The sequence below is a fragment of the Chrysemys picta genome, chromosome 2 (assembly GCF_011386835.1).
Source record: "Chrysemys picta bellii isolate R12L10 chromosome 2, ASM1138683v2, whole genome shotgun sequence".
In the NCBI taxonomy this organism is placed as follows: Eukaryota; Metazoa; Chordata; order Testudines; family Emydidae; genus Chrysemys; species Chrysemys picta.
Window position 1 is genome coordinate 60,349,499 of NC_088792.1, and position 12,207 is coordinate 60,361,705.

A 12,207-nucleotide genomic window follows, 5' to 3' on the forward strand; every position below is an offset into this window, starting at 1 on the left:
AACTCATGGAATCTCTATCTCCATGTTCATTTATTCTGCCCTATTAGAATCCAAACAGTATAGAGATGAAGGATTTTTCCCTGAATCCATATTCATAGTTTTCTTCCCACAGAAAACAAGCCGACAGGGTCAATACCCCTGTGGGCTTTTCCTTTGATGGCAGAGAGTGAGGAATACATTTGGAGTCTTTGACCTTCGATCATCACACACAATGACCACTTGCTTTGAAATTAACACTTTTCTGTTAAAGTTCTTCATTTGCATTCCACAAGGCTTCTTTCTCATTTGATGGGTTATTTACTGACAGAGGCATACACTATGTGAATATTTGCTACAGCATTATAACGGGATCCAGATAAGTGAAAATAATGCATTAGTTAAAACAATGTGTAAGCGGGGGAATGGTCCCGCTATTGTGGGGAACTTTCCTGGCTTCTGCACTACCCCGGTGAAGTGGGCTAGCAAAAGGATCCGAGTCCTCACTCCCACTTCCTTTACCCAGAGGCTTCCCTGCCCTTGAGGACTCCCCTTCCACTCTTCTGTCTGGCAGTGTCCTCGTAAACCACGACAAGGCTGGGCCCAGGATTCCTGGGGGGTTCGACCCCCAACCCTGCTGTGGTCACCCAGGACAGGGGCTAGGGTGTCCCCACTCCGGGGTACTCTCTCTGTACTGGGCACCTCCCTGACCCACTGATCATTTCATACAATTTAAAGCAAATACAAGTTGTTTAATTAACAATTAATTTTAAAAAAGAATAAGGAAAAATGGGAAAGGTTAAAGGAAAACACATCACCCTGCTCTGTGGCAGGGAACATTACAAACAGTGTCTCTGGAACGTCAGGGCAGTTCAGTCTGTTCCTTGTAGGTCCCAGGCCTGCTTCTCAGGCCCTGTTTGTGCTGCAGGGACGCTGTGGGTTGGACACTTGCTCTGGTGGTGGCCACACGCTCTCAGGCTCTAGGTGGCAGGACCCTTCTTCCCAGCGTCACCCCCGCCCCGTCGGGGTTATTATCCCCCTGCAAGTCTGGCCTGCAAGGCCTCTTGGCTGAGGCGTCTCCCTGTGCTGGGTCCACTGCCCAGGGTCCCCCTCACTCTCACCAGCTGCACACGGCTCCGGACTGCCCCAGCCCCAGCTCCGGACTGCTCCAGCCCCGGCTCCAGCTCCACTCTGCCTCAGCACGGCTGCTGCTGCTGCTCTGCCTCCAGCTCCCTGGGCTGCTTCTCTAGCCTCTCTGGCTCTGGTGGCTGCAGCTCTGCCCCCAGCACAGGTCTGCTCTGCAGGCTGCTTCTGTGACTCTGCACCCAGCTCTGACCTGCTTCCTGGCTGCTTGTCTGGCCCCTCTGGCTCAGGTTGCTGCAGCTCTGCTCCCAGGGCAGCTCTGTTCTCTCTGGGCTGTGCTCTGGCTTTGGGGCTGCAGCTCTGCTTCCAGCAGCTTAGCTCGGGCCCCTGCTCTCTCCTTAGCTCGGCCCCACTCTGTCTGACTCAGGCCATTCCAGTTCACACGGAGGACGGGACCCCCCTGGCCTCCTGACTCCCTGATTAGCCTGCCCGCCCTGTCAATCAGGCTGATCTGGAGCATTGGCCTCTCCCCATTGTTCCTGGGGACTGTCAGTCTCAGGCTCCTGATTTGCCATCGACCCCTCCCCTTTTAGTGCTGGGAGGTAGCCAACCAAAACACCCCCACTGAGTGTTAGTAAGGGGGCAACAGTCCCCTTACAAATGCATTGACATCCCATTAGTTTTCATGAAGTTTAAACAGTAAATACATTCTGATACATTTAACAATCACTTTGATCTATACTAATACACAAGTGAATGGACCTGGCTTCCAGCTATGCATCTGTAAGCATTCAGTGAAGTCTGGGGCTTTGGCATGAGCTAGCATCTGATCTCACAGTGTCACAGCTATGTGACCATCTTTCATTTTTTTAAAATCCCTGCAAGGGATTATTGTACTTTACCAATACTTTTAGATTATTTTTCCTTTGGAAAGGAATAAGGCCCTGATCTTGCAAAGACTTAGGTACGTGCTTTATGCACTGTGAGTAGCCCCATTGACTTCTGATGAGAACTTGACTTCAGTGGAAGTAGTCACAGTGCATAATATGCACTTTGAAGGATTGGAGCCTTGCATCTGTAAGCATTCAGTGAAGTCTGGGGCTTTGGCATGAGCTAGCATCTGATCTCACAGTGTCACAGCTATGTGACCATCTTTCATTTTTTTAAAATCCCTGCAAGGGATTATTGTACTTTACCAATACTTTTAGATTATTTTTCCTTTGGAAAGGAATAAGGCCCTGATCTTGCAAAGACTTAGGTACGTGCTTTATGCACTGTGAGTAGCCCCATTGACTTCTGATGAGAACTTGACTTCAGTGGAAGTAGTCACAGTGCATAATATGCACTTTGAAGGATTGGAGCCTCAGGAAACTGTGGATTAACTCTCTTTGAGGACACTGAGGCTTTTAATATTGCAAAGAGATGGAGAGATGTCTAATTTCACTATTTATTCTCTTCATGGGAGTTAGTGAAAGCAGCAGCAACAAAAAAAAGCTAATCCAACTGTTAAAGGGCATGTGGCTGCACCCAATAGCTACATTCACCACTTCCTGTGTCGAATCCAGCGAAAGAATAAAAACTGGGGGAACTGGAAAAATGCAGCCTGAAATCTTAGTTTTGATTTTCTTTTATATTTTTTCTGGAAAAGCTCTTACAGAACTACCAGGATTACCGTGACATTTAGCACTAAGGAAACTGCAGGTCTGGAACCACTGTACTATAGCTCCTGTTTTTGTTCCCTGTAGGTATTATTCTCTCTGCTCCGTGGCACATTCTATCTCGGACAGAGCTACCCATACTTAGAAAGTGTTGCCAATGCTCGAGGTGCTGCCTATGAAGTGTACAAGGTTATCAGTAAGGTACTTAATGTTGCTTTTCTAGCAGTCTGAAATTTCTGATTTATTTCTCAAAAAATTCAAAAAGTGGATAAACTCCATAGACTCATGCCACTGAAAACAAAAATAAGACGATATTTCTATTCATATTAAGAAGACACAAGCCTTAACCAAAGCCCTAAATGTGCTTATTGCAAACTTGGGGGAAATTCAGATCTATAGCTCAACTTTACAGATTGGGGCCCTATTTCCTGTTAGGTTTGTCATTCCCTTATGTATGTATGTATGTATGTATGTATTTATTTATTTATTTATTAGAGTAAGTGGTGAAGAGCTAAGTGAAATTACATTTCTCTTTAAAACACAAGTATATGGAGTAGACATGATTTCAGTTCAACTGCTTTTGATTTGGAGATTAACAGTGCTGTTGAAAGCTATGGCAATACTGTTGCTGGGGAAGAGGGATGCCACACTTTCAGTAACTAACTCTTAGAATTTTGTACATCAGTTTGTTATATATCTGCAGTCTCATGTTCATATTAGGTTAGAACAAAGGGCTGAGTTTTGTCTTCTGTTATGGCCATAAATATCTATTGGTTTCAGTGAGGTTGTGTGGATATATCAAAGTGTGGAATATTGCCCAGACAAACTAAATTAAGGGTGATCAAACTCTGTGTAACCACCTCTGGAGTTGGTTGTTCCTGACCTATTACAGTAAGCAAGTTTTTAGGGGACTTGCCCCGGACTACAGCAACAATGGCTACAGAGGCTCAGGACTCTGATTTCCAGATTGCCTAGAACATACATAAGAACATAAGAACGTCCGTACTGGGTCAGACCAAACGTCCATCTAGCCCAGTATCCTATCTACCGACAGCGGCCAATGCCAGGTGCCCCAGAGGGAATGAACCTAACAGGTAATAATCAAGTGATCTCTCTCCTGCCATCCATCTCCACCCTCTGACAAACAGTCTAGGGACACCATTCCTTACCCATCCTAGCTAATAGCCATTAATGGACTTAACCTCCATGAATTTATCCAGTTCTCTTTTAGACGCTTTTATAGTCCTAGCCTTCACAACCTCCTCAGGTAAGGAGTTCCACAAGTTGACTGTGGCTGCGTGAAGAAGAACTTCCTTTTATTTGTTTTAAACCTGCTGCCTATTAATTTCATTTGGTGACCCCAAGTTCTTGTATTATGGGAATAAGTAAATAACTTTTCCTTATCTACTTTCTCCACATCACTCATGATTTTATATACTTCTATCATATGCCCCCTTAGTCTCCTCTTTTCCAAGCTGAAAAGTCCTAGCCTTTTTAATCGCTCCTCATATGGGACCTGTTCCAAACCCCTAATCATTTTAGTTGCCCTTCTCTGAACCTTTTCTAATGCCAGTATATCTTTTTTGAGATGAGGAGACCACATCTGTACGCAGTATTCAAAATGTGGGCGTACCATCGATTTATATAAGGGCAGAGTCCTGGATGGAGATAGAACAAGCTGGAAGCTACTACCAGAACCAATCGGAAACCAGAACTCAGAGACAAAGGGTTTGGTTTTATTTTTGGTTGTGCTGGTCTTGGAGTGGAAGAGAGAGAGCCGAGGAGGTCCCCTTTAATCTTCCCATTCCTACTCAAAGAGAAGTTCTGAACTCTGCCGGTGGTTACTGGGTCATTGAAAAGTGTCAGTCCAACAGAGATCAGAACCTGGGAAGTGGAGGAGCAATTCCAGGTCAGGCTATTTAGCGCCAGGCTAATTTTCCATTGGACTTCAGACCAGGGAGCCTCAGGATGATGGTATCTTTTTAGGGGTGAAGACTTTGTAATAAATCCCCAGTTTGTTTATTTTGCTTGTGCATTTTAAGCCCACCAACAATTACAGGCTGCATCACTCCTCCAAGAACTAATTCTCAACCCACATTCTGCCTAGGCAAATGTTGGGAGGGAGCTAAGGGATTTGGGCCCATTGTAAATGTTGGGAGATGGATGATTTAAGGTATAGTTGATGTTTTATTATTCTAGTTACTCCTGTTCTTCCCATGTCCCCTATCCCAAAATGCTTTGCAGGGTATACACAAGGATTGCATTTCACTGATATGCAGAATCCTCTGGGGTGAAATTCAGCAACCACTGATCAGTTAAACTGCTATATAGTGTTACAGTGTTTCTTTTACTGTCCTAAACAACTTATCCATCAAAAGCCACAACTGTAAAATCACAGAAATGTGTAATACCTTTTCAAAATCTCTCTCCAGCACCGTCTTCTAGATAGCAGTGCCAAGGAAGGATACAGACCAGACAAGCTCAAAGGAGACATTACATTCAAAAACATCCATTTCTGTTACCCATCTAGACCTGATGTTAAAGTAAGTGTTCTTATTAAATTAATCTTTGCAGTGAAAAGCTGCTGCCATTATCTGTGTGACCAAAAAGAAAACTGATATTTTATCAATTTAATGTGTTTTAAAAAAATGAATTAAAATAAAATGTCCATCCTGTACTCTGGATGTAAGGTCTAGTTGAAAGAACATAGGATTCTATTCCCAGCTCTGCCATTGTCCTGCAAAGTAACACTTGGCAAGTCACTTCACCTCTCTCTTCCTCAGTTTCCCCATCTGTAAAATGGGAATAGTAATACTGACCTCCTCTTTAAAGTCCTTTGAGATATATGGATGAAATGTACTATGTGAGAGTGAAATGTTGTTATACTAGTTATAAAAATACAACAATAATGCAGGATGAATGTCCTTCCAAAACTAAAGCTCTGTCTTCACCACCATTATCCACCTTTTCTTCATTTTCACCTGCTGGAAAAAGCAAGGGAGAACAAATGGGGCTTACAGCATAACCTGAAGGTGAGTAAATTTGGCCTCTGGTGAATTGAATCAGAAGCAAATTCTTCTTTCAAGCTCCTCACCAAGAATGCCTCACCTCCAGCCCTCATGTGGTTAAATCCAGAAAGCTGTCTGTGTCAGTGCTTCAGAAGATCTCAGTTGCTGTGACATCCCATGTGGGGAGAGGTAATCTTGGAGATAGCCAGGACTCAACATATTTTAAGGTCTATTGGTTAAAGCCATTATTCTAAATCACTCCTGACAATGAAATGGAAGCCAGTGCAGATCACAGAGCATGGAGGTAAGATTCTCCCTACAGATAATGCCCTCTAAGAAACAGACTGCCATACTCTCCTCCAGCTGAAGTTTGTGAGGGGAGTCATCTTGTTGTACAGTCTCATGTATGGTACTTTGCAGTAATACTTCTTTCTGGATTGACATCTGTACCAGAATTGAAAGTTCAGAACCTTCTGGCCAAGTGTAAAAGACAAACAAAATGCTATTAGCCACTACTGCTTCCTGCGTGCAAAGGCAACTGTGGATCCAACAGGTTACAAACTCACTTGAGTGTGCTGCTATTAGCTGTGCCAGTTCTTCGGATGGGTTCCTACAAGCATAAACTCAGTCATCTCTGAGGTGAGTCGTAGCTGACTTGCCTGCATCAAACCCACCCTGTAACTTGCTGGCTAAGCCAGTCAACTTCTCCCAGCTGGGTCTCATGAAACAGAGAACTAGAGCTATGTTATCTGAATACTGAAGACAGTGTAGTCTGTACTTTCTCACTGTCTTCCCCTAATGATTTTGCATACAAACTGAGCAGGAGGGTGACAAGACAGAATCCCACATCACCCTACACAAGAGAAATCCGGGGCCGGATGAGCCACACTTTGGGCCTGTGGCTGGAATGGGATGGAGCCATTCAAGAATGATTTCATCCATCCCTTCCAGAGTTCACCCTGTGTCAGCAGTGGGTCATTATCAATGGTATCAAAGGTAGCTGGCAAAGCTAAAAGAATCATCCTGGATACCTGGTTCTCATCAATCACCAGCCAAAGATGATCAACATACAAGATCAAGGCAGTCTCCATTTCGTACCTAAATTTGGAATGAACCGGGTCACAGAGAGCTGAAGATTCTAGTTATTGTCAGCGTTACCTTGACATGCCCTTTCCTGCTTTACCTAGAAAGGGAGGTTAGAGATGGGATGGTTGTGACAAGAAATGATGTTAAAGGAGTGGAGAATGATGCTCTTGCTTGGTCAAGCAAACACTAAAGCTTATCTGCTATTAGCTTACTGGAAAACTGGAGCTCTTCTGGTATAGTATGAGGAGCCGAGAACAATATTACTGTTGTTTTGATCTTCTATTGCAAAAAATGTGTAGTCCTAAATCAGCCTAAATATCAACATACATAAGAGTTTCCATAGGAGACAAATATTTTGGCCAGTTATAATATTAGACATTTATAAGACGGGATAAATGGACTGAGGTAAAAAGTTCCTAAATGTGAACATCGCAACAAAAGTGTCATTACTCCATAACTAATCCCTCCCTAGTAAATTCTAGAGATTGCTGAACCCTGACTCTTCATTCCATTGGGGATATTAAAACACCCACTTTGTTTTCAGAGCCAAAGGTTTTTTCTTAGGACAGTCTTTATAGAATAAGAATAGAACAAAGCAAGATTTTTATTAGTAATAAAACTTTTTTCTTGTCATCTTCAAAGTGCTTTCCAACCAGGGTTGGAACAAAGAACTGAAAGCAGGCCTGGGAGTTCAACACACTGTTAGACCAGACATCTCATTATTGGCTTGATCATGATGCCAAGCATCTTAATAGATCTTTTTCTAAACAAACCATTTATTTAAGTAGCTCTACATTTACTGGACTAACATATAAAGATTATATTTCCAGATTCTCAAGGGCCTGAACCTGAAAGTTCAATCGGGGAAGACCATCGCTCTGGTTGGCTCTAGTGGCTGTGGCAAAAGTACTGCTATTCAGCTGCTACAGAGATTCTATGATCCAGTCCAAGGAGAGGTTAGTTTGCATGAACTGTCGATATTCCTGGCTACTAGGATGAAGATTAGGATGACTAGATTACAACTATACTTTAAAAGGACATTACACAAAATTGGATTCTTAAAAGAACAAAAGATACGTAGCATCCAACGAAATTCTGATACTGATTTTTCATTACTTGTATGCCATGATGAGAATATTGTAAAAACCTAGATAGGACTTTACTGATATTAAGGAAGTCAAAATCTGGATTTAAATATTTGAGGATATTGTTATGCTATACAAAGCACACGGGATCTTTTCAGGGAGAAAAGGCAAATACGCTGCATTTATTGAAAATACAACAGTTAGCATATGCTTTTTAGACACACACACACACACACACACACACACACACAGACACACGCACACGCCTGCCAGTTTATGTTGATAGTTTCCAGTTAGTTGTAGCTCGAGTCAGTCTAATGGCCAGTTAGATTGAGCACGAGTGTGGAGCTGGGCTCAGTCGATCACGATCCGAGGCTTTGCAGGACTGAACCCAGAGTTCCATGACAAAACACCCCAGCTTTATAGTTGTAAATTCCCATTTGAGTCCATAAATTTTGCAATGTCATCCTGTGCTTAAGTGGTGTTAATCTTGGGGTTTTCTGCTGTTATCATTTGATGGTTATCAAATGATGTCAGGCTTCCCATCGTTATCTCCTATTTGTTGTCTCACCTTCGGTGGTGCCTGCCTCACCTTTGAGGTAGTCAATGCTGTTAACATGTTTAGCATCAGATACAATGGATGTTTACTGATTGTCTCCTGGTCTTTCCAAGTCTCTCACTTTTTCTTTACCATCTAGACATATGTGATAGCTTTCACACCTTATCTTTTCCTGATGTATGCATTCCTCATTCACACAAACAATCTCTTACAGAAACCTTCAAAGGTATAGAGACAGCAGTATTTTATATTCAGCAGAATACATTGTAAATCAAGCCTTGCTAAATCTTATAACTAAAACAATTCACATTGGGGCTTTAGGCCCTCAACATTCCTCTAATCTCCTTAACATAGATACAATACAAGATCCTGTCTCTTACATACTAAAACCTTAAAACAAAGAAATGTTTATTTAACTAGAGTGCCTAATTTGTAATACATATAGGAAACCATAGTAGACATTATAACTTATCCTAAAACAAAAGGGTGACCATAATCAATCATAAGGATTGTTCTGGTCTGTCATTCCTTTCTGCTATTCAAAAAGGGTGGCTGGCAGGATGAAATCAAATCATACATTAATTCTCAAAGTACAATTATAAAACACTGCTCCAAAAATATCCTTTTTGTTTATCCTGCTCCTTCCATTCTTCTAATCTGAGGTGATCGTGAAGATATATTTTTAATTTTTCCTGGTCATTTTGTTTAAATGTTATTGCTTTATTCCATGTGAGAAGCTGCTAAACAAATACTTAAGTCAATTATTATATCATTATTATTCTACCATTATAAGAACTAATTATTTTAAACATAATACATTTTCTCAAACTCTTCATTTATGCCTTTCCACTCAGGTTACCTTAGATGGACGAGATATTCGGACACTTAATATAAAGTGGCTAAGAGAACATATTGGCCTTGTAAGCCAGGAGCCTATTTTGTTTGCTACAACAATAGCTGAGAACATTCGCTGTGGCAGAGAGGGTATTACTGATTCTGAAATTGAGAAAGCAGCTAAAAAAGCCAATGCTTTTGATTTTATATCCAGACTGCCTGAGGTGAGTTCATGTACTTTTGAGCACTTTATAACTATGACGGATTCTTTGGTTTCTCTCTCTCTCTCTCAGTTCTTCTGAATTTTTGTGGCCCAAATTCTCTGCTGGTGCAAATAGATGGTGCTTCACTAGCTTTTCACTAATGTTTTGTCATTTATTCCAATTGACCATTTGGCCCACAATGTTCTTAATTTACAATACTAACTGTATTTCACGTGGGCAACATTTTTTAATAGGGTGGATAAGGAATTTCTATGGACAATGAGAGATTTTTTTTTACCAAAAACACTGAATGTAATTGGCCAAGACAGTTCTTTTAGAAGTAATTATTCTTAAAGCGTTTATTGGAGCATCCATCATAAAACTTTTTAAAAGAGGGAATTTCTGTTTGTGATGGTAAAAATATGTTGGGAGTGGGGGTGTAAAAGGATTTCAACTGACCCCTTTTGCAATCTCTATGTTCCTCTTGTTTTCTCAGAAATTTAACACCATGGTGGGGGAAAGGGGAGCTCAGCTGAGCGGAGGGCAGAAACAGCGAATTGCTATTGCCCGTGCCCTGGCAAGGAATCCCAGGATTCTGCTGCTGGATGAAGCCACGTCTGCTCTGGACACTCAGAGTGAATCTATTGTGCAAGCAGCTCTTGATAAGGTAGGAATCCTATAGCTAGAGTTATCAATCAGTATTAAGAAGCACAACAACCGTATGGCAAGCTTGACATTAAAGGCTATAGCATGCCATCCTTTTTTAAGCACAGCTCTCCACTGGTTTCAAGGAGGGCATTGAAATCAATAGGGATGCATGCTCAAATTTTGGTGTCAGGATATGACCCTGTAATATTTAATCAAAACTCCATTAAGCAATCTCGGGTTGCCACCCCTGAAGCCCCTCCCCCTCTTCCACCTCTTTCCCAGAGGCCCTGCCTCCATTACTCGCTCCTCTCCCCACACCCCCACGCCCCATTGCTCGCTGTACCGTCTCAAGGAGCTTGCCTGCAGGTAGGAGGTGGCCTGGCTGAGCAGAGGCTGGTACACATTAATGACCTGGCACTCTCCCTGCCCTGCGGTGACTGAGCTTTTGGTTCAGGTGCCATAGGGTTGCCAGGTCACCAAAAGCTGGGCACCTGGAAACCCTAAATCGCACCTGGACACGGAAGCCAAAAGCCAGACTGTCCGGATAAAACCCAGACAGGTGGCAACCCTAAAGCAATCACAGGCTCTGTTTCTGTTCGTGTCATTCCTGATTGCCAGGATATTTGCATGTGGACAGAAGTCCTCTTCTTTAATGCTGGCCTCCACCACATCCTGCCTCACATCACAATTGCTTGCCTGGTGGTAAACTGTGAATGTGGCATCAGGAATTTAACTCCTACATTATCAAAGCAAGGTGCCAGCATTGTATGGATTTCTACAGGGCAATAATAAAAATACATTGTGCTTATCCAGCACTGTATCTTCTCCAATCACTAAACAGATGTTTTAATAATCTTCATAACACTGATGTGTATTTGTATATAACCAGTGTTGTATCCTAAAAATAAGCTCTATTAAAAAAGCCGGCCTCCCATTAGTACTCAGTAATAGTAAACACAGAATTGCATAAGTTCTATGCATGGCTCAAGGGCACTATATGGCCCCCAGCATTTATCTGCAATTAATTTTAAGTCTATGGGCTTAAATTCTGCCTTCACTTATACCCATCTGACCACACTGATATCCGTTAGGTTTGCAACCCTCCAGGATTGGCTTGGAGTCTCCCAGAATCGGCATTGATCTCCCAGTGACCATTGGAAGCAATCCAGGAGATTTTAATAGGATATTTTAAGAAAATGACATTGTCGTGTTGGGAAAAAAAATCTCCTGGAATAGCTTCAGTCAGAGTTGGCAACCCTAATATCAGCGATAGTGCACGGTGTAATTGAGGGTAGTATTTGGGTGCTGAGCCCTTATATTCTGCATAGATAATATCATTATTTATACTGAATTACACACACACACACTACATGAAAAGACCATTAAGATTCCAAAGTCAAGCACTCAAAATTTAGGGAATGACAGAATTAAAGTTGCTTGGTGAGCATTAATAAACCCTTGTGTGTCTGCATTAGGGGACAGTCTTCGGTTACATGATCACTGGATCAGGGTGGACACCCGCTCCTGCCCTGAGCGGCTTAAAACAGCCCTAGGAAAGGGCTGTGGGAGGAGAAAGCAGCCACTGGGCTGATTGGAGGAAGCAGGCAGAGCTGCAGCCACGCCCCAAACAGAACCCAGCTGACCCCTATAAGAAGCTGCAAGCGAGGAGCCGAGGCAGTCTCTCTCTGCCTTCAGAGAGAGAAGGGCCTGGCTGCTGGGAAGCTCATGGTGCCTAGAGTGAGGCAGGGCTGGGGAAAGGCCAGAGGGGCTGGGGAGCTCAAAGCTGGCAATTCCCCAGGCTGCAGGGCGTTATCCAAGGCCCCAGAGAGGCACTGGGTTGCAGAGATAGGCAGCAGGTCCAGACCCAACCTTGCCTATGATGAGTGGCTTACACTGCAGTCTGCCTCAGGGCGCGGGGGCTAGTTGGTGACTGGCAGTAGCCTACAACTGAGGTGAAGTAGGGATAGGGGATGGGGGTTCCCCGGGGAGGGGAGACCCTGAGAGAGAGAGAGAGATGAAAGGGGCACTGGAGTCCAGGGAGGGATGGAGCCAAACGGCAGTGGGACA

The 12,207-nt window shown here is 43.1% G+C and overlaps 2 protein-coding genes across 6 annotated transcripts in view; both read left to right on the plus strand.

The window, feature by feature from the left end:
• LOC103307427 (ATP-dependent translocase ABCB1-like) overlaps positions 1–12,207 on the plus strand; it is a 69,596-nt gene that overhangs the window by 22,591 nt on the left and 34,798 nt on the right. For all 5 annotated transcript variants that reach the window (XM_065583269.1, XM_065583271.1, XM_065583272.1 and 2 more), the window contains exons 11-15: positions 2,805–2,918; positions 5,150–5,260; positions 7,642–7,767; positions 9,310–9,513; positions 9,989–10,159. In XM_065583269.1, coding sequence (XP_065439341.1) covers positions 2,805–2,918; positions 5,150–5,260; positions 7,642–7,767; positions 9,310–9,513; positions 9,989–10,159 — 726 coding nt within the window. The remainder of the gene's footprint in view (positions 1–2,804; positions 2,919–5,149; positions 5,261–7,641; positions 7,768–9,309; positions 9,514–9,988; positions 10,160–12,207) is intronic.
• The window catches only part of LOC101931388 (ATP-dependent translocase ABCB1-like), a 432,036-nt gene that overhangs the window by 22,539 nt on the left and 397,290 nt on the right, over positions 1–12,207 (plus strand). The gene's annotated exons all lie outside the window — the stretch shown is intronic.